We start from the raw sequence: 21,511 nt of genomic DNA, 5'->3' as shown, positions 1-21,511 counted from the left end.
CAGCTCTGCTACTCCATACCTGTTCTCTCACACCTGACAAGAGGCAGTGCCTCGATCTATGATCTGGAAACCATGACCGCTTACAGCGCCTTCGGCCAAGCAGCTGTTCACCAAACAGGCAAAACGCTGCACGCTATCCTCAGCACAGAGCAGGAACTGTTCGTACAGGAGAGCAGTGGAGTGATCCAGGCCAGCCCGCCCCACTGCTCGCCAACATGCCACACTCACCTGAGGCCCTCCATAGATGAAGAGCACAGTGGGGTACTTCTTCCCGGGTTGCAGATTGTGAGGTTTGTACATCATCCCATAGAGCGTAAACCCCGTAGAGCTCTCAAAGGAGAACACTTCTGGGGGAATGTAATCAGGAAGAGGGCCTGCCGCAGGAGGGAACAGAGAGTCTGGTTTAACAGGGAATGGATGAATAATGCAGCTCTGCTCCAGCCCTGCCCCATTACCAATCTCGCTGCAATCCCAATGGAGCTCTCCCACGCTTTCCAGTGGATGTGGCTGGGACCAGGCAGAGACTGGGAATGCCCCAGCCCTAGGGGAGCTTTTCCGTCCTGTCACGTTCCCATCCCCGCTCTCCTCTGAACAGTAGTAACTCTTCTCCCCTGACACAGCCATTACAGGTATCCCATCCCTTCCTAACCCCACTTAGGACTCACCGCATTAATACACGGAAAGCATAGAATACAAAGTATGCCTGGGGGACGGAGAGATGAAAGAGAAGAGAAACAAAATGGAAAAATAAAAGCCCAAGAGCTGCCTCACAAAGACATGAGTAGGAAGCAGCACACAACTATTTGAGGAGTATATGCCCCTCCCCAGAGGCCCAGAAGCATTATATATGCTCATTAGCAGGCATATAGCACAGAGTAAATGACCGCACTTAAACCCCTCCCCTGATGCTAAAACTGGCTTTCTACAGTTTCTACTGGCTCTGGCAGCAGAAACTTAGTAATTTCCACTCTAAATTCCTTCATGGCCAGTTTATACCCATTCATTGCTGAGCTGAAAATGTCACTCAGGTACTTCCAAGAACTCCTCACACAAGCATGAGTTTCAGAGACAAGTCTGGTCACCCACAGCAGCAAATTTCAAGCAAGCATATTCTCGGATATCTTTCATTCTGTGATCCTGGTTGTCCTTTTCCAGTTCCTTATCCATGCTGTTACCTGCCGAATCTAAAACAGTAGCCCAGAATTCCTTTGTCCTATGAGCTGCATCATCGTCAGGTCCTGTTAGCCGGTAAAGTGACACACAGTGTGGGTTCTTCTGATTACTGTACTTGCTGATGAACATGTCACAATCCTAGGGAGAAAAAGAACATTATCTTGAACTCCTCAGTGCGGAGGCACGAGCAAAAGTGATCACTTTTTTCTGCATTTAGATCTTTCAGAAGATGTTTATGGACCAAATTAAAAGAGGAAGTCTGGGCTCTTTTGGTAACAGCAGATAGACTCTGAGAAGCTACAGTCCTTCGCAAGACTCAGATATTAACACTCCAAAGCCAAAAATACACCTGCAAAACCAACAGTGGCATGAGGATCTTGACACACATCCTTTTCTGGGTAAAGCATTCCCAGATACTGCCCCAGATGCCTGGAACCCCACCCAACGCTGCCACAGGCTCATCTCCTCTGCTGATTGCTCTATAGACCACTTCAGGTGAAAAGAGCCAGGCTCAAACAGTTTCAAACAATTCATCCTGGCTCCTTTTGCCTGAGGTGAGCTGAAGAGCAATTGGACTGGGAGGTCAAATCTGGTTTCCAGGGTTTACACACTCACTGTACAACGTACAGGAGCACACAGCACACTGTAAAATCGACTTTTGTAATATTCAAATACAGCCTTGTCTGCTGACTGATTAAGGACAAGACTGGCGATAAGCCACAGCACACCCAGCCAGTCCTGCCTATACAGGGCCTCACAGGCAAACGGTACCTGGCTGACACAGCAGGCGTGAGAGTAACCACGTTCTGTCAGCCGCTTTACTTCTCCAGGATTCTCGTAGTTAACAACATACAAGTGATGCTCTAAAGGTGAGTCTTTTGTGCCTTGAAAGTATACCAGTTTTTTGGCTTCATCAACGTAGATCTGTCAAAACCAAGACAACACATCCCTCAATATTGTTTCTTGCCAAAACAATACCCAGTTCTACTGCCTCCAAGTCTCCCTCCCACCTCACTTCCATAAAGCTGAGTTATAGCCCAACAATCTGCACGGAATAACCCAAATGACTGTTCTTACTGTCCACAACTCTGTCAGTTATGATTTGCACTCCACACCTTGTTGCTCAGCTCTCTCATGGAGGTCCTTTACTCTTCCCATTCTCCCCTATTGTTTGCTATCCTAAATAGAATCATAGAATAGTTTGCGTTGGAAGGGACCTTTAAAGGTCATCTAGTCCAGCCCCCCAGCAATGAGCAGGGACACCTTCAACTAGATCAGGTTGCTCAAAGCCCCGTCCAGCCTGACCTTGAATGTTTCCAGGGATAGGACATCTACCACCTCTCTGGGCAACCTGTGCCAGTGTCTCACCACCATCACTGCAAAAAATTTCTTCCTTATATCTAATACTCTCGTTTAGTTTAAAACCATTCCCCCTTGTCCTATCGCAACAGGACCTGCTAAAAAGTTTGTGCCCATCTTTCTTATAAATCCCCTTTATGTACTGAAATGCTGCAATAAGGTCTCCCCGGAGCCTTCTCTTCTCCAGGCTGAACAACCCCAACTCTCTCAGCCTTTCCTCACAGTAGAGGTGTTCCATCCCCCTGATCATTTTCATGGCCTCCTCTGGACCCGCTCCAACAAGTCCATGTCTTTTCTGCGCTGAGGGCTCCAGAGCTGGACGCAGCACTGCAGGTGGGGTCTCACCAGAATGGAGTAGAGGGGCAGAATCCCCTCCCTCGACCTGCTGGCCACGCTGCTTTGGATGCAGCCCAGGATACGGTTGGCCTCCTGGGCTGCGAGCGCACATTGTCGGCTCATGTCCAGCTTTTCATCCACCAGTACCCCCAAGTCCTTCTTGGCAGGGCTGCTCTCGGTTCCTTCATCCCCCAGCCTGTATTGATACCAGGGGTTGCCCTGACCCAGGTGCAGCACCTTCCACTTGGCCTTGTTGAACCTCATGAGGTTCACATGGGCCCACTTCTCCAGCTTGTCCAGGTCCCTCTGGATGGCATCCTGTCCCTCAAACTCTGTCCCCCATTCTTTGTCATCTCCCCAATCTTCAGACCCTTTCCCAAATCACATATGATATAAACCACCCCAGGAGGAAATCTAGGCAGCAGCTGACTGTAAACCACTGCCATGTTAAATATTCCTCAGTTGTGCCTTCTTTTTCAGCAGACAGCAGAACAGATTCAAGTGCAGGTCAACTTGCACACCTCATTCCCTGACCCCATTTCTAATTACATTTAGGAAGGATTTCAAAGACCTTTACAAAGTCCAAACCGAGTCAAACAGTTCTCCTTGAACTGCTGTTTGATTCAAACGATCAAAGAATTCATCCAGCTCAGAGCTAGAAGAGCTCTCTCCCTCCTTGTGCAAGCTCACAGGCTACATGGAACATTAACACTGTGTATTCTGGCTAAAAAGAGACAGGGCTAATAGATTCACGCTGATCCTTCCATGAGTGTCTCTTGATTCCAGGACAGCAGTTGGACACCATCATGACATCTTGCTGCTCATGGAACATGTGGAATTTCCTCACTGCTGCCCCACAGTATTTTTGCTCCCTTCTCCTCCTGCCTTGGACTTAGTAGGGAATACTCCTTGTCGACAAGGATCCACACGGGAACATGCAGGAAGAGAAAGCCAACTAATGTTGCCCGTGTTCCCTTCCCACACTGCCAAAACCACAACCTCTGGTCCAGAATAGCGTATCAAAGGTAGAGAAGGATGAAAGCACACTGTAGACCAAAAAAACCCATGATACATATCCTCAAATTCAATACCAGGGAGTAGCAAGATCCACTCCTCTCAGGGAGCAGAGCCTCACTAATGGGAGATGTACTGATTTGTGAGACCACCTCCCTGCAGGGTGTGTTTCTTGCAGGATACCCATGCAGCAAGAGCAGAGACTTACATTGGATCCATGTCTGCCAAGCACTTCCCATTCTCCACTGGTAATCGCTATCTCCTCTTTGATGGGGCACTTGAAGTCACCTGCAAATAACCAACATACAAACAGAGATTTTACACTTTTACATTTTACAAAACACACGATCCCAATAATACTTCTTTCTTCCAAGCTTTTTTACTAGACTAAACGCAAGAGCAACCTGCCTTTGCAGAAGATCCACACCTCTGCCAGCTCCCCAGACAAATGTTACGGCTAGTACTATTTAACATTCTGTGAAATATATGTTAAAGGATTCACAGGATTCCACCTGATAACCTGAGGGCTGGACAGCTTGCTTGCTTTTTTTTTTTTAAAAAAAGTATTTTGACACTTACACACAAATAGAGGTTTTATACTTAAAAAATAGGTGTGCAAAGGGAATCTCACGTGTCAAAAAATGGGGGATTTTGCAACAGTGTGGGGAACAGCTCTGCTGTTATAAGATGGTTTCATTTTCCTTAGAATGAGGGAGATTTAGCAAGAAAAAGAAGTTGGATGCGTTCAGAGAAATCTAATCAACCCAGGATGTCATGCTATCTGCAAAAAAAAGCCCAACAGTTGCATGAAACTAGGACCTCTAGTAAAATTAGGTGTATTTTTCGTGCATGCAGAGCTCAGCAAGTGCCTTCAACACACACCAAGTAAATTAAGTATCACAGCATGAAACTGTAAATTAAAGAATACATGCTGTGGAAAAACCACTCCAGGAGCTTTGCACACAGCTACATCACGCATCTGAGCAAGACCAAACTTTGACTGCAGCTCAGAAGCACATGGTCCTTGAAATTTTGTGCTTGAAATGACTCTTCTTGCATTTCCATTTGCAACAGCTGCCAGTAATTTCCTCCTACTAACATCTCTGTCTATACAGCAATACCATGATTGTTTTTAAGAGCAGAGAGGAATTCTCTGAATAGTTGTCATATCACAGGTTTTGCTGCCAAGCACACATGTTCATTTTAGAGGGACTAACATGTGGGCCCACTCAGACAGGGAGGCCCTCTACGGACCTTTTTACAGTGTGTTCAAACCGTGCTCTTTGTCAGCCTCTCTGCTACCAAACTGCTTGTAAAGGCTGACAGGGACTATGTTGGTCTTACTTGCAAAATCAAATCCTGAACCAATGTGCGTCTATTGGACACATTGGACCCTGCACATCACAGGTAGCCATGTTATTGCTATAATGATTAACCTCTGGCAAATTCAGCACACAAACAGTCCTAACACTGACAAGGAAAAGCCAACTAAGTGCATTTCACAGTATCACAGGGAGCTTGCTTCCTATCTGATTTTTTGAAACTTTTCCCTTTAGACCATGAGGAAGAATCAGGGTTAAAACTAAGGCATGCTGAATACAGAATAACCCCTGTACAATTTCAAGAGGAATGACTGTACAGTGAAGTGCTTTCCTGGACAACAGCAGGAGCTTCCAATAAGACAATAATGGGTTTCCAATAAGACAATAATTCCTGCCACCTGGAAAGACATTTACTTCCTCACTAGTCAGCAGCAAATGCCCAATTAAAGCAAAAGAATAATTTCACTTACTTGGAGCAGGGAGGCCTCCACACGACCGTTTATACTTGCTCTCCTTCAAAACCGAGATGACTTTGTATAGGTGCCGGAATCCTGTTTTACACTCAGAGGCAAAAATGAACTCTATCTCATCTTCATGGGTTTGAGGGAAAACATAGAAGATATCATGGATCTGTGGAAACAGAGCAGTGGATTATTGTTATCAGCGGGACTTTGGCACTGAAGTCACACATAGTAAGTCCCTCTCACTGCTCAACACGGACAACACAGGCCACACTAGCAGGGTGCAGCACTGTCCCTTACTGGGAGAACCAGCTATGCTTATGAGCCGCAGGGTGTCTGCAGACAGCAGCCACATATGCTGCACAACTCCAGGCTTTTTGCTAGTCTAACTCTAACTTCTGGCCACCAAACTAATTAAATAAGTTTTTCTGCACTTGCCTTTCTAGCTTAGATACAGAGGCAGGTCCAGTTCTGCAGACATCATATGAGAGCCACCCAGAGTTCACTGGCCTCCTCTGTCCAGTGCTGTCTAAAAGCCCACACGGGTTATTTAAAGAAAGATGAGCTGACATCATCTTCCTACTCATGAAGATGCCAACTCTTGCTTCAAGGGACAATCTTTTGAGGGACTCAGGAGCATTTATCTGTACAGTACGAGCTGCCAGTCAAAAACCACTCCAGCCAGTAAAAATAATGGAGAAAGGACAACTCACTGCACCATCCTGAAACCATGTACACTATTACTAAGGAGAAAACATGGTATCATAGAGAGCACTCGCTGTATAGAGATCATTCACTGGAAGGCTTTGTGCAAATGCTCTCTGCTGAAAGATCCAACTACCTGTCAGTGATTGATTTTCCCAGGCCTTCCTGCACCCTGGCACACCTCCAACGGGATATCATTTTAGAGACATTGATCTTTATCTGCAGAATTACGAACAAGACTCATTTTTACAGCATTTGCCTAGCGCAACGGTGTCAGGTCTCACAGCACAGGCCCTAGCGCACACCTCTGAGAACATTACACACAAATCTATTTCACCAGACCGTATGTAGTTAAGGAGGGGTTTTAGTGACTGTTAGCAGACTCTCGGTACTTGTTCACCCAGTATCACCTAGATACATCTTTGCTGGCTGAAGAATACTTCACCTGTTGGCACTGCTGTTGGTGAACAACTGGCACCAAGAAGCTGGAGGGTGTCAGTGGGTAACACTGTGGGCAAGGGCTGCCCTGGAACACCAGACCCCTGGGCTCTGCTCCTAGCTCTGTCTGACCACTGTGCAGCCTCAAGCAAAGCAGTTCTGCTTTCGCATCCCAAATCTCTCTGTTCTTTACATACTGTGAACTCTTTACTGCAGGAAGCACAGAATATGCACAGAACTTGTACAATAGGAAAATCCTCCTAGGCAGCACAACGTTGCTCAAGTGCTACAAATAGGGTCTTGAACAACAAACTGTCAGAGAAGGCTGAAACGCAAATTCTTACATTTATCCAGATGTCTGTTGTTTCTTCATAAATAATGAAAGGTGTAACAGAATCTGGTACAGCATCGATAAGTTTCTGTCTTTCCATTGCATCATCTTCTGTGGGGATGAATAATGCAGGAGGGATCAAGACTATCTGAAGTCGAGTTTGGGAGCGATCCAGTAGGATGGACCAGATGCTGTTGAGGAGACAGATATTAGAGAAAATAACATGCAACCATGAGTATTAGACGGGTCTGAAAATCTCGACAGACACTCATTAGCACTAGGCATTTTGAGGGAGTCAAGAATGTTCAATTTCAGATTAAGCACAAAGCCACATGTAAAATTTCACCCACAAGCAAATCTCTTCCACAACACAAGAAATTATTTCACTTCATTTTAATATTGCATAAGCACTGCCGGTTCAAAAGTTTAATTAATTCTATTCTCCCAGATTTGAATTGTGCTTTAGGGGAGAAAGCAAAGAGAAAAATCAGAGGGAATAATGAAGCAGAGAAATCTCAATTGAAATTTCAGGACACTTGTGAAAATACTAATGTTTTAAATCTATACCTGGTAGAGAATAATACTGGCACCTATATGGATTGGCAGCAGACCCTGCCATACTTCTGATGACTTTACATGTAGCTCTAACAATAATCCCGCAAAAAGCAAGATAATGGAGCAAATGTGTCCCTACATTTCTTCCACATTTGGGGGGATAAAAAATAAATTAAAAAGGTGAAAGCCATCTTTAGATTCAAGAACTGGAGAAATGCAATTCTGGAGAAGCTTCTGGTGAGTTAGAAACACTGTACTACATCATCTACAGGGTTAAAAATGACATGCAAATGTAAGTAGCACTTACAGCAGGTTTTCTGATCAGTAAGTCTGGTCAGCAAGGATGGTCCAGTGGTTAGGGCGCTAGCCTAGGGCCTGGGGGACCTGGGCTCATTTCTCTCCTCAGCCACAGACTTCCTGTGTGACCATGGCAAGTCACTTAGCCTCTCTGGGCTTCAGTTCCCCATCTGTAAAATGGGGATAATAGCACTGCACTCTCTCTCACAGGGATGCTGAGAGGACACATACATCAAAGGCTGTGAGTGCCCAATACCAAAGCAGTAGGGCCAGGTACCAGAGAAAGAGACAAGGAGGACTCTGTTTTGGTTTTTGGAAAAATCGTCCCCTTCGCACAAACAAGTTCGTAGCAATGTAAAAATGAAAGCAGGCTTAAGCTTGAAGAAGACAGAGACCACTACATTCTGCTTCTAACTGTATTGCCCCAAACCCTCTAAGCAGAGACAGGATTAACATACGCACTATTTTCCTTCTGGCGTCCACCCAGCTCTAGCAATGTACTCTACTCCTTCAAAGAGGATCTCGAACGGCTGAACTAGCTCTTTATCCACAACATCTGCAATCTGTTGACAAAGCAGCAATTCAGTGACACTGAGATGAACCCCCACAATCAGTTTTCATGCACGACGAGAGTCTGGACACAGAAGACTTCTTCCGTGCAGCTCATGCAATTTAGATTGTTCAGCCTTTGCCACACAGGGCATTCAACCCCATCTGTAGCCACACACCAGCATAGCAGGAGAGCTGCACACTACCAGCACAGCCAGGGCTGGGACTTGAGAAATCTGGATGCTGCTCATCTTGGACAAGTCACTTGAACACTCAGTTTCCGCATCTAAAGGGGAGGTGATTTGTACTGAGCTATTTCGTAAGGTGTTTTCAGCAGTAGATATGGAACATCCTGCATGACATCCAGTTACCAATGTGGTTCTAATTCATGATATGCAGTTCTGCGGTCTGGCCCTGCAGGGACTGGGAACAAGTGACAGTGGGACCCAAAGGGTCCTGATGGCTTTCCCTGCCTTTGCTGGCTGACGTCAGCATCGCTATCCCAGCAGGAGACTGTTGATGGCTGAAATACCTCAAGAGTAGAGAGAATCCCAATAACGTATGGCTATTACTGTATCTGTTTGGTAAGATTAATTTCCCAACTGTTCGAAGATGTTGGACTGGGCTATGGAAATTTCCGCAACTGTTAAAAAATCCCGGGTCGAAAGCAAAGTTCATCTCTTTCCACATGTTCATGCTTTTGTAAGGTGACATATTCTCTTTGCAATCAAATTTTCCCAATATCTACAGCCAATCAAGAGATCTGTCACATAAGAAGGTCTAACCATCCACACCTAAAATATTTTGCTCTGCAGCTGAGTTCATAAACCAGTGGTAGGGAAGGAAAGCACAGCCTTGAGAAATACTGCTGCACACATAGACACCAAGTATCTGCATAGGAATGAGCCAAGTGCACTGCCTGCAGAGAAGCAATTAAGCTATCACAACCAAGAAAGCTTATTTGTACTGAACTGGAAAATGAATTTTACCAAAAAAGAATCACAGAAATTATATTTATTTGGAAAACAAGCAGAACATAGAACTTACTCTGCCTTCCGCATTGATTGTCACTTCAGATATCTTGAAAGTGACCTTTGGATTTGCTGTACCTATAAAAACAGATGTTAGCAGTCAGGCACCAATTGTTTGCTTCCAAGAGGGCAGACTTGAACTGTGGATTATTGTGGCGTTATTAATACAGAACTGGAAAAGGCAAATAGCAGAATGCTCTTTGATCAAATAGCCTACTTGCATGTGCGAGAGACAGCACAGAACCAGGCAGGGAAAAAAGAAACTGCAAACATGAGGCAGATTCAGTGGATGTAATCCTGCAAACAGATCTGATCAAGAGCCATGCTACTGTCACAGTCAGTCTTCTCTCCCACAGTCAAAGGATACACGTACTAGTTGAAAGTAAATGCTTAGGAGTGAGCAGGACAGCAAAGCAAGCTTTGGTTTACTGTTTGGCTGTTATTCTCAAGGTGGTGCATAGAAAGTGATCCAGTGCTAAAAAGCATCTGTGAAAATTAAACTGTGAAAATCAAATACTTAAAAACCTATTGACATGATTAGCGCAGTTAAGATAATAAAGCTACATATTTGTGTTGAACACTGAAAATCTAATCTTTACACCAAGCAGCAACTCAGCCTGCTGTACAGCACCTGCAGTGCTAAATGCTGGGGCCTGCTCCACAGCAAGAAAAGAGGGACTATAAAGAATAAAGCCCCTGCCAGTTGATCCACAAGAAGCCACATGTGGCAAATTCCATGTACTTTGAATATTCTCAATGCTGCTGTGAAGTACTCCCGCTTCATCAAACCCAGTTTATACACAAAAACTGATGCACTGAGGTGAAACGACTTGCCTTGGGCCACAGTGCTGGCCTGTTTAAGTACTTACCCTCTCCTTGGGAAGAATTTTCTCCACTACTTCAAGCTTTGCCCTCATAACAACCCACAGAAAAGGACTATTACCCCTGCAGCTCAGACTGGAAACTAAGGCCCAGACATTAAAACCTAGTGGTTTTTGTTTTTTTAAAGGGATTTGGGCTTTGGTTAGCTCGTTTTCCTAAACTGCTGAAACTTAGCATTGAACAAAGCTATGACAAAATACCCTCAGAAATCTGGGTGTACATAAGCGCCAAAAAAACACGAGGAGTCATCTCTTGCTTCCCAGGCTAACACTGAGCCTTTCTCTCTCCTTGAAACAAGTAGTAAATCAGGATCGTAAGCAGAAAACTTATCCCAGTGGATCATGGAATCCCCGAGATCTGAATGAATTCTGCAGCTTGGGAAGGTCAGCCAAACAAGATATTTCTCCAAAAAATGAAGATTTCAGGAGTGAGGAAAGGGAGTGAACCACTGTTATCTGTGGGCAACATGCCCTGCTATAACAGCAGGGAAATCTGAGAAGAACAAGGGTCCGACTGTTCAAATTTGCCCCATACACCTGACACATGCCAGTGAATCAGCCCCAGCAGGTCTGCATACGTCCCGCTTCCCTTAAGGGCACTCCACTTAATATGCTTCAAGCCTGCCCTCGCCCCTTTACTGCTGAAGCCTCCAGATCATTTACTGATTGAAAATATGACAACAGGGGGTTTTCCTGGTAGGCTGTAAGCATGCTGAGTTTATTTTTCAAAGTCCACGAGCAATCATGGAGACCAGAGTCCTTCAGAACTTGAACTACCAGTGCACTGCCAGCAGCTAAACAGAAACCCTCCCAAAAAATCAAAAGGCCATAATTCTGCAGCTGTTCCCTCAGAGACACGGGGCTGTAATGAGAATCAACTCCTAACGACTCAGATCTGCCAGGATCTGAGCCAGCAGCTCCAAAATAGTGACAATCAGATAGGGTTTCCGCCAACTCCTGAGACACCCAGGCTCAGAGCTCTTAGTAACCACATGGCTGGAATATCAGCACAGTCACCAGTGACTAATCTAACCTCCACAGCAGCAGTTTCCCCAAACACATTTCCACCACCTGGTCACCAATTCAAAGACTACTCAACACCTCTCCAACAACCCCCTGCTCTAGGCTAGGAGATCACTGCTGTCAGGCACATGGAATAAAATATGTGTCTCCCAGAAACAGAGAGATAAAGTATCAGGGTCTCACCAGTTTTGGGGTACCGGAAGGAATCTGTTCTTCTTGTCTCCAGCATGGGTGATGTGACATGAATAATTTCCACCTCTGACTCATCATTTTCTTCATAAAGAATTCGAAGAACTTTACCACCACTCAGTGCTGTAAATGAATTAACATTTCCTGGTCAGAACAGCTCTCATTATCAATTATTGCAGGCATCAGTATTCTCTCAGGAGCACAAGCATGCTGGAAGGATGAAGAAAAATCCAACAAAGTCTGTGACTCATGTTTCATTAAGCAAAACATTCTGAGACTCTTACAACTCCTACCACTGTTGTGAGAAGGAAAGTCTCTTCTCCCAGTAACATGTGCTCACAAGGCCACTGGAACATGCCCACCGCTGCAGATAGTTCAAAAGGAGCTATCAGTATAAGATTCCTATCTTGCATAAAGACAAGTAACAGAAAAAAATAACTCTGCACTGGACAGCACAGCAGGGGGGGCCGCTACTTGTGCCTGTCAGACACACTGGATCCACCACACTTACTTGGCTGTGCCTTTGGGCTCCACCAGTAGCCAGTGTATCTGTCAAACTCCTCCTGCAGCACAAAAGTAGCCACGCCAGCAGATTTTGGATCCTCCTCAACATTGGCCAGTTCTAAAAAAAGACACAAAAGAATTAGTGAGGTACTGCAGAATCAAACCAGTTCTGCATTATCCCAAACATGGCCCAAGTTCACCCCCCGGGAACAATTACACGATAATAAATCTGACTTCTCAGAAGAACTGTTTTCTGCTTCCACCCTGCTCTGTTGATTTATTTAGGGAGGATCTAATCCTCTCGGACATGGCAGCTTCTTTTAGGAAAGGAAAGCCATCCTCCCTTCTCACTCCTACCCAATTAGTTTCTCAATTTTCTATGTATTAGTTGAAGAAAGAAAATGTTCTCTCTATCTGAGCTCAGTGAATTGGAACCACAACTTTTAAGAAAATCAAAGGAAAAAAAAACCAAACCTTTCTGAACAACTGAAACTGAAAATATCAACATTCAGAAAATGAAAGAATCAGTATTTCATTCACTGTACAAACCAAAAGTAACAGACTTACATAACATCTCAACATGATGACATATCCATAGGGCTTCAATATTTTTCCTGTTACCCTGGAGGTAACTTAGCAGCGCTCCATAAATAATTATCATCTGAGAAGGAGTCATTGCTACAGTTTATTTTTAATGTACTTACATAATATTTTAATATTTAACATTTAAATAAGCTAAAGCATTATTATAAAGTGTTAGAAATTTTAATTTAACAAATTTAAATTATATAGTTTAAATACAAAGTATGATTTAAATACAAAACGCATTCAATTTTTAAAAAGTGTTTTATCCACGATTTCCCATTTTCCTTCCTCCAGGATACGGGTCTAAAACAGAGTTGGAGAGGGTAAGAAGCGAGGACCTAAGTTATTGAGTATGAGGGGCCAGCAGAAGCCACAGTGCTATTCAGAAACTGTCTGTATTGTTTCTAAAAGGCCTGCAGCCTGATTTCACTGACAGAAACTTTCCTTCAGCTCTATTCCACCCACAGCTCCTTCACACAAAAAAGGCTGTTTCAGTAAAAAGGAATGTGCTGTGTTTCAGGAGAAGAGCCCTTCCATATGTATTCAACAAATAACTCACTCTGCCAGATTCCACAGTGCAGGGAAAAATCATCCCACAATATTTGCAGTAGAGGAAACACGTAGAACGTGACAAACAAGGTGGAATAAAGTGTCCGTTCCCCCAGATTTCAGAAGAACCCCTAGTGCCATTGCCTAATTCAGTCTAGCAAGAACAAGTGCAGAGGAGGTGCAGAGATTTTAATTTAGGATGCATTACCATTGTGCACAAATGTTAGCCTCCTTTCTTCTCTGGTTTCTATATTAGATATCCAGATGTCATTGCTATGGATAAATGCGATCCAATTTGGATCAGCTGGACAAAGCTTGGGATCCATCCGGATATTTGGACAACTGGTCTCTACCAGAATGGGTCTTAAAGGCTGTTGCTGTTTGAAAGGAAAAAAAAAAAAGCACAGTAAACAACAACAATACATGGACACTTACAGAAACTAAACTGGATTATCAGAAGGTCTCTAAGAGCGCAGTGCTGTGGACACTGACTTCAAATACACACGTTTACCACAGAGCAATCTATCAATTTTAAACACAGAGAAATACTGTGCAGATATTTTATAGGGAAAATTGTGCTTCTACCATGGTTGCACAGATCCCACCAGGGCCTCTTTCACCAGTGCTGAGGATTAGCCATAAATCAGAAGGCAGCTTGCCTAGAGAAGCCTGCCACACTCTTAAAAACAGCAGCCTAAAAAGGGGCTGGCAGAACACACAATCTTGTCCTCCAAAAGCAACTCAGGGTACAGTAAATTCCCGCTGACAGCAGGGTTAGAGAGACATCAGGCATTTGTTATAATAATAAGAAATCACTTCAGCTTTGAAGTCCAGCTTCAGCACCAGCAGAGTAAAGGCTGCTTGTTCTGCAAGTTACACAACCAAATCTTGTAATACATACAGCACCGACTGCTGAACAGTGACCTCTAAACCACAGCTTGGGAACAAAAGCTGCCTCTGATGTAACTTCTGACTACATGAAAGAGCATGGAGCATCACTGCCTTTGTGTTGCTTTTTATTGGCATTGCTACTTGTTAAAAATCAACAAAATCTGGTGTCCTGCCTTGCTGCCACAGCTTCTACCATTTCTTGTGATTCTCCATCTGAGTTTCTACAACCATGGAAATGCACCCCTATGGAGGACTTCTCTGCATTTCAAGGGTTGTCAAGGCTACTTGCCATGCTAGTGCAGCAGAACTGATGATCATGCTCTGCTTTCGCTCCAAGCCAAAGGAGCTTCTAGCCAGAGGAAAGCAGTACTGCAGAAAACAGGAGAGATGAGTAAACTCACAGTGAATCCATAAGGGCCTCCATCTTTTACATGATAAATTCCACTCCCAGCCTGAAACAGAAAGGTGCCGCTTTCTCGGTGGTAATCATAAGAGGCAATCCCAATGGTGCCAATTCGCTTCCTCTCCCGTAGCAACTCCTCTTCACGAGAGTACATCCCATAGTCCAGGATGGCCTGAATACATGCAGAGAAGCACAATCAACACCCTCTGCTCTGCATGTCTTACTATACTGTCAGAGCGCCTCTGCATGCCAAGCTTCCAGGAGCAGACACCCTCCTCCTCCGGAATCCTGCCGGCGGCTAGAAGCCCGCTCCTGCTTGTGCCTTTGCCATCAGTAGTTATAGGTGCAGGCCATGATCAGATCCTACACAACTGCAAACCTGCTAGCCACCGCTCCCATAGCAAGGCCAGCATTATTTCCAATCTAGACTTGTATAAGAAAGATCAGACTGAAGGTCTCTTATTTCTAGAATGAGCACAGGAGAGTCTTTGCTAACTTTCGCAAAGATACACAGTGACTGGTCTGGTGGGAGGAGAGCACAGCATGAATTTTATGTCTGACTGACAGCCTCAGGAAATAACATGGGAAAAACCACACCTAATTCCACATGTGGTTTGTCTCACCTCCTCCAACCTGCCATGGCACATGGGGTGGGACTGGTGCAGGCTTGCTATGCGCAGAGGTGAAAAGGGGACACATGTCCCAGTGAGTGGGAAAGGGATCCTCTGCTCCAGCATGAGCCACAGAGCCACTGACTGATCCTCAGGGGGACTCAGCACTTCCCCCTGCAAGACAGCGATTATTGGAGACTACAGGCTCCTTCAGCAATCTCCAAGATCTCACAGCAGAGAATGTGATGCAAATTAGCACTTGCAATCTTTGCCGGCAAAGGAGGAATCATCCAGCACACAGGTTTTATGACGCACAAAGGCTGTAACTCCAAACACTGATGAGAAAGCTGTGCTTGTTTTTGAGATGGCTGCAGAGCTAGCCAAGTACAAGGAGAATCTTAAAATGTTTAAGACAATAAACTCCAAATTGTAATCATGGCTTATAGGTGCAACCCCAAAGCCTATGTGCTTGCTACGCTGGCAAGAAGAAAGAAAGAAATCAGCACCCACCGGAAAAAGATCCAAAAGAGGCTTCCAGGAAAGCAACAGGACGGCAGCTTTGTTTATGGTTTTGGGAATTTCAGAGTAGAAAAGCGTGTTCTCCCTGTTCTCCCCAGACATTGCTATTGTGAAAGTGAGAAGAAAAAAAAAATGTGTATTAGCTTTCTGTTACTAATCCAAACACTCTGAAAGGATACTGAGGAACAGTTTCACAGGCCCTTCCTACCAGAGAAAGCACTGACAGTCTCTGCACTGCAGCCTCGCTCTGGGAATTCCCTGCTTCTCAGAAATGCAAGTCACGGAGAAGGCAGAGAACAAGGAAATACACCCAGGCTTACCCCACGCTGCCTGAAGCGTATCTGTGTCTTCCTGAAGGCTGGGGGCCCTTTTATTTTATAAGCTTTTAAAATCAAGGAGAGCCTTTCTGCAAATTCCCCTGGCTGGAATACAGCATGATGCAGCTTGGGTTTCAAAGATAATGCGTCTTTAGGAAGGTTTCAATGTCTCTTTCCTGTTCCTCTCCCTCAGTGCTATTCAGATTTCTGAAAGCTCCTGCCAAGGCACACGGGGATCACCCCAGAGGGAGCCAGATGTGCCCCGGGGAAGGCCAAGTCTGACCTATAGCTCAGGAAGTGGCACATAGGAAACCAGAGCTCATCTCAGCTGGGGTCAGCCTTAATGCATCCGCAACATGCTTGAACTCAGCATGACACAAGGATTATGACCCCCATCCTCTGAAAAGGGGAAGAAGAGACAGATCTGCAGCTTTCCGACTATGTCACTGCACAGCACATGCAAAGACTCTGTGAATCACAAATCAGAGCTTAAGCAACTAGCCTGAGCAGCAAGCAATGGGGCTAGAACATGATTCCGGCTCCTAGGCCTTTGCTCTGGCCATTGCTTCTCCTCTTAACCCAGTTTTTCATGGACTTAGTTCAGCTAGCGCAGCTTTTGACACAAGCATTCCTCTACCACAAGGCCTGCTCCAAAAAGCCACCCAGAAGGTTGCTCACAGTATCATTTACAGTGCCAAATCACTTCAAGCACAGCTGCAATTTAGAAATGCAGATATATCAAGTGAACACTAATTAGTGAAACAATGCAGAATTGAGGCACTGAGGCCCAGAACAATAAATTACATTAAGTTCTTCATTATCAAGACTAAAATTGTTGAGAAAAACATTTACTCTTTAAGCTGTCCCCGCCCTACACTGCTATTTATTCCCTCCAGAATCCCTGGAAAACCTACTCCATCAGTAGCTGAGGCACAAAGGACTTTCAAAATACCATTTATAATCTCTGTTTTGGAAGGAAACTTTGAGGGAGAAAAGGATTCTACCCACTAGTTGTAATTAAGAGAAAGGAATCAAACTGACACAGCTTTTGGAGAGGGGATATCATACTCGGGAGTGAGAGAAAACAGACCGAACAGACTTAACCCATCCTCCCGGCTAGGGAACATGCCCAAGGGACACTTCACAGTTCTTTTCCAGCTCCAACCACACCATTTCTGTGGGAGATTACATCACAAGTTTTAATGAGACATTACAATCATGATCATGACATTTGACCAGCCAATCTGGCCTGAAATCCATTCTGATTTAACTGCCAGAAACATCCTGCTCTCAAGAACAGTCAAACCCGAACAGCCTCTGCAGTGACTGTTTAGTCAAGACACAGGCTGTCGCAGCAAGCTTACCCAGATAGTAGATCCTATCAGAATGAGGTCCTTCAGGATCATTTTTCTTCACAAACGTGAAGTCGTGAGGGGCTTTTGCCATCACGTACCCATGATACTTCCGCGTATCTGTAAGCAGTTTCCGAAGCTGGCTCCAGGAATGTCTCTCTACATAGAAAGGTTCCAGCTTTGGCTGCTCCTCCCTCTGGACCTGCTCCTCACGGCCTGCAGTTTCAAAGATTTCAAGGCCTGGTTGTTCAGTTTCCATGGCTGCTGCCATGTTGCATGTTTCTGGAAGAACAGAATAGCAGAGGTTCAGCATTGCCTTCCAGCAGCCCAGCAAACATTCACTTCAGACTCCCAAAACACACCACAGCAAAAGCGCTATAAGAAAACCACCATTTCATGTGGGAAAAAAATCCACGCAGAATGAAGAGGACTAGGAAAAAGATTTCTGCTGTGGAAAACAGGCTGCCATTACTCAGCCTTTCAGAATGGGACTAAGAACTTCATAGAGCCACACAGATTTCTTGATGTTTGCCTTTGCCCCCCCCCATATACCAACTACTCATTTCAGTTCATGAAGTGGATAAATTCTTCCCCATTAAGCTCCTGCCTGCTCCTTCCTTCCTGTGAACTGCACAAATATCACCTCGCTACACTGATATCAGAACAGGGGATGATTAGGACTGTAGCAAGATCTGGGACAAGAAGTTGCTTAGAAGAAACAACATTAGTAGTTGATTTGGAACCACCAGCCCATACACAATGGGCCTAGGCAACTGCATGCCCTTATTCCCATTATTCTATAATTTCTTGGGTTTGTTTGCATCTCCTTTCAAACAAAGCTCGGAAGGGTCTAGCAACAGTCATCACTATTATATCATCTCAGGGATATAATTACAAATACTGTATGGATAAGACTCTTCCAGAAGTGTAAGGCGATACCAGAAGAAAGGGGACACAGTGAAAAAAGCAGTTTCCAAATAGATTTATCCGCAGCATAAGTCTTATCCTCCCGAACAGGTTGCTAATTTAGCAGATATTTCTTCCTGCAGTCAGCTGTGCTTTACAAAGCAGATCTGAGCTGGAATGAACAGCCCGGCTGTCTGGCAAGAGGAAACCGAGTCTTTCCACTGCAAATCCCAGATCTGAAGGCAGCTCCAAAAGGATCCAAGCTATAAACTCCTACCACAGGGTTCATTACCAGAGAAATAAGGTGTAAGGATTGTCAGTCCTCAAAAGGAGAGGTTGTTTCTATATATAGAATGGAAAGCTGCACAACTGTTCTGCGCACTGCTAGGGCTGAGCTTTTTGGTTTGAGCCTAACAAGAACATTAATAGGGACTAAATAAAGGATTCCCATTGAGCAAACAGGCACTAAAGGACCACTGAATCTCAAGGTAAGGGCTTGGGCAGAGGTAAAACTCCTGGATGGTCTGGCTCTCCACAGCAGCTGAGATATCTGTCACAGATGAGTGAAAAAGAGATGACTTACACCTTGGACCAAACCCATTTTAACAGAAACTGCTAAAAGCAAAGCCAGACAAGTCTGGATCAAAAGTTTGGTTCCACCTTTGACAAGACAAACACAACAAACAGAGGTCTTTCTTTTGTCTGAGCTATTTATAATACAAAAATATGGCACAAGTTAAACAGCCCTATAAAACTGGAAGGACAGTCCAAACGCCAACACAGAACACTGCTCTGCTCAGACAGTGACAATGAGACTTCAATCCTGAATCAGAAAACTCTCATCTAATTTACAGAAAAATCTCTTTTACTGACCTACACCCAGATGCTGGTATGTCTTAACCCGACCTACTTCTCACACTCCCCTCCCACGACAAGAGATAGAAAATGAAGAGCGGCAGACTTTAACGAGCAAACAAGAGTGTGAACTGCCACCCAGAAAGGTGGTGTTAGTCCAGGTTAACGCGAGGATCTGGCTCCCAGGAGGTCACTGCGGGATCTCTACTGCAGCCACCTTCTGCCACGTGAAGCATTTTACTTCCACCTTCTTGCAGCCAACGAAGAGAGACCGCCCCATCCTTCACACCAGCTCAGGGGGACCCTCCAGCACTGCAACACCGTAGGACGTCTCCTATCCGCAGGGTGCGCCGAAGGGGCAGGTCGGGCCTGAGCGGGGTGGACGGCCACGGGCCTGCCCTTGCCGCCGAGGTCGGAGGAAGCGGGCAGACCCGAGGAGGGGCCCTCCACCGCCGGGCGCAGTGGGCAGGCCTGGCCGGGGGCGGAAAGCCAGGCCGCCCCGGGGCAAGCCCCCTCCTCCTCCCATCCCACGGGGTACCAGCAGCTCCCCCCAGGACGGAGGCGGCGGCCCCGCTCCCGGGAGGCCACCTCTCCCGGGAACCCCGAGCCCCACGAGGGTCCTCACCCACCCCGGTACTCACGGCGCTCCGCGGCGGCGATGCTGCCGAGCCGCCCCGCCGGGCCGCTTCCGCTTCCGCCAAGAGGGGGGACGCCGGGCCGCGCTAGGCGGGGCGGCGCCCCCTGCGGGCGGGGAGGAGGCGGTGCCGCCGCACTCGCCCCAGCCGCTCCGAGCACCGCGGGGTACGGACGAGGGCGCCCCCTGCCGGCCGGGAAGACCGGGCTGCGGGGAGCCAAGGGACAGGACGTGCCACGCTCCCCTCGGGCACCGGGACACGCAGGTTGCCCCGTGCGCGAGGACCCGGGACACACACTTTACCCCTTGCACGGGGACCCGGGACACACACACACACTGCCCCACGCAGGGGGTCAGGCCATGCAACCCCCTCCCCCCAGGGATCCTTCAGTCTCAAAAAACGGCTTTTTTTCCCCAAAAAAACCTAGCACTTCCACTCTGACATGCTTCCCGCAGCAAAAAAAATCCCAGCTACTAATAACACTCCAGTGCAGTGAGTCCCCAGCCAAATGTTTCTACACATTTGAATTTCCCTTTGCAAAACAAAGCCACTTTTTGTAAAGCAAAGTCTTTTTTGATCCACCATAAACCAGAAAATATAATTTCGCTGCAGGTGCCCCCTCCTAAACGCACGCACAAATACAAGCCCCAGGTCACACACGGACCTAACGGCTGTTTTTCCCACACCAGCTGCTCGACGCCGTCTCCCATAGGCTGTCCCGAAAGGGTACGTGGGGTTTGCCTTCCAAAATAAAGCAGCCCGGCAACTATTGCTGCAGCTCGCCCGTCCCTCCGCAGCGGCTTTGCAGCCCCAGGGGCTGGCAGAGGTTGGAAATCCTCCACTGAGAGGCAGGCTGAGGCACGGAGCCGGTGTCTCTTACCGACGGGACGCAGAGGTTTGCATGGAGAACCCTCTGCAGGAGGATGAGAAAGCGCCCGGAGCTGGGATGGAGGAGGATGAGCTTTGCCAGGCCTTGGGTGAGGTGCCCTTGCCTGAGCTGCTAAGGGAGCGCGGGGTGGCCTTTTCCAAAGTATCACCAAAATCAGTGCTCCCCTTTTTTAGCCTTATTAGCAGCAAGGTCTTGGGGCACATAATAATTACAATGTAGGAGTTTAAAAGGGTTGGGGCACGTGGTCATGGGGCAGGCTACAGAAGACATGGTATTTTCTGAATTTTTATCAGCCTGCCTTGGTTATGGCTGAGACAGTTGAGCAGCAATCCGTGCCCTTGCGCCCCTTGTGCCCGGGGCCGCCCCTCGGTGAAGGCCTGTGGCACAGAGGGAGGAGGACGGGGGTCAACACCAAGGCGAACGCCCTGCGGGTTGCAGCGGCGGCGGGGCACACTTGAGGGATTGCACGTCCCAGGCGGCAGAAAGCCGCCGAGGCGGGGCTGAAAGCCAACGGTGCCCGCAGTTCTGTTAAAATACCTGACGTGTTCTCTCAGCGAGGTCACTGCCATCGCGGCCGACACAGGCGGCACCTCTGGCACGGCGACGCGAGGGCACGGGGGAGGCCGCACATGCACTGGGGGGGACACGCGAGGCCCCGACGGGGAGAGCGGCGGTGCACCGAACGACACCTGGGGCCACAGGAGGAGCTCCGGGACGCAGCACGGCCCGGGCTGCCCCGGGGAGGCGGGAGCGCAGGCGGGGAAGCCCCGCGGCGGCCGCCATTACCGCCCCCTTCCCCGCTGTGCGCAGGCGCAGTAGGAACCGCCCACC

The 21,511-nt window shown here is 46.7% G+C and overlaps 1 protein-coding gene across 13 annotated transcripts in view; it reads right to left on the bottom strand.

Annotated features, from left to right (window-relative positions):
• DPP8 (dipeptidyl peptidase 8) overlaps window positions 1-21,475 on the bottom strand; it is a 31,474-nt gene extending 9,999 nt beyond the window's left edge. Inside the window, exons 1-15 of one of the 13 annotated variants that reach the window (XR_012675190.1) lie at window positions 19,374-19,726; window positions 17,408-17,677; window positions 15,718-15,830; window positions 14,595-14,768; window positions 13,511-13,679; window positions 12,176-12,286; window positions 11,659-11,787; window positions 9,588-9,649; window positions 8,454-8,554; window positions 7,153-7,330; window positions 5,675-5,834; window positions 4,091-4,170; window positions 1,945-2,097; window positions 1,176-1,311; window positions 229-374 (exon numbers count right to left, since the gene is read on the bottom strand). Coding sequence is in view for 12 of the 13 variants with exons in the window: in XM_075159770.1 (XP_075015871.1) it covers window positions 229-374; window positions 1,176-1,311; window positions 1,945-2,097; window positions 4,091-4,170; window positions 5,675-5,834; window positions 7,153-7,330; window positions 8,454-8,554; window positions 9,588-9,649; window positions 11,659-11,787; window positions 12,176-12,286; window positions 13,511-13,679; window positions 14,595-14,768; window positions 15,718-15,830; window positions 17,408-17,677; window positions 19,374-19,392 (2,001 nt within the window). In the remaining variant the exon portion in view is untranslated. Of the gene's footprint in view, window positions 1-228; window positions 375-1,175; window positions 1,312-1,944; window positions 2,098-4,090; window positions 4,171-5,674; window positions 5,835-7,152; window positions 7,331-8,003; window positions 8,162-8,449; window positions 8,555-9,587; window positions 9,650-11,658; window positions 11,788-12,175; window positions 12,287-13,510; window positions 13,680-14,594; window positions 14,769-15,717; window positions 15,831-17,407; window positions 17,678-19,294; window positions 19,741-19,785; window positions 19,866-21,217 lie in introns of those variants that run through there. The other 12 variants (XM_075159772.1, XM_075159773.1, XM_075159774.1 and 9 more) reach the window with 12 other exon arrangements.
• Window positions 21,476-21,511: the final 36 nt, after the last annotated feature.

The sequence above is a fragment of the Calonectris borealis genome, chromosome 11 (genome assembly GCF_964195595.1).
Source record: "Calonectris borealis chromosome 11, bCalBor7.hap1.2, whole genome shotgun sequence".
Classification (NCBI taxonomy): domain Eukaryota; kingdom Metazoa; phylum Chordata; class Aves; order Procellariiformes; family Procellariidae; genus Calonectris; species Calonectris borealis.
The sequence above is the reverse complement of the archived record's forward strand: the minus strand, read 5'-3'. Positions and strand labels throughout refer to the sequence as shown.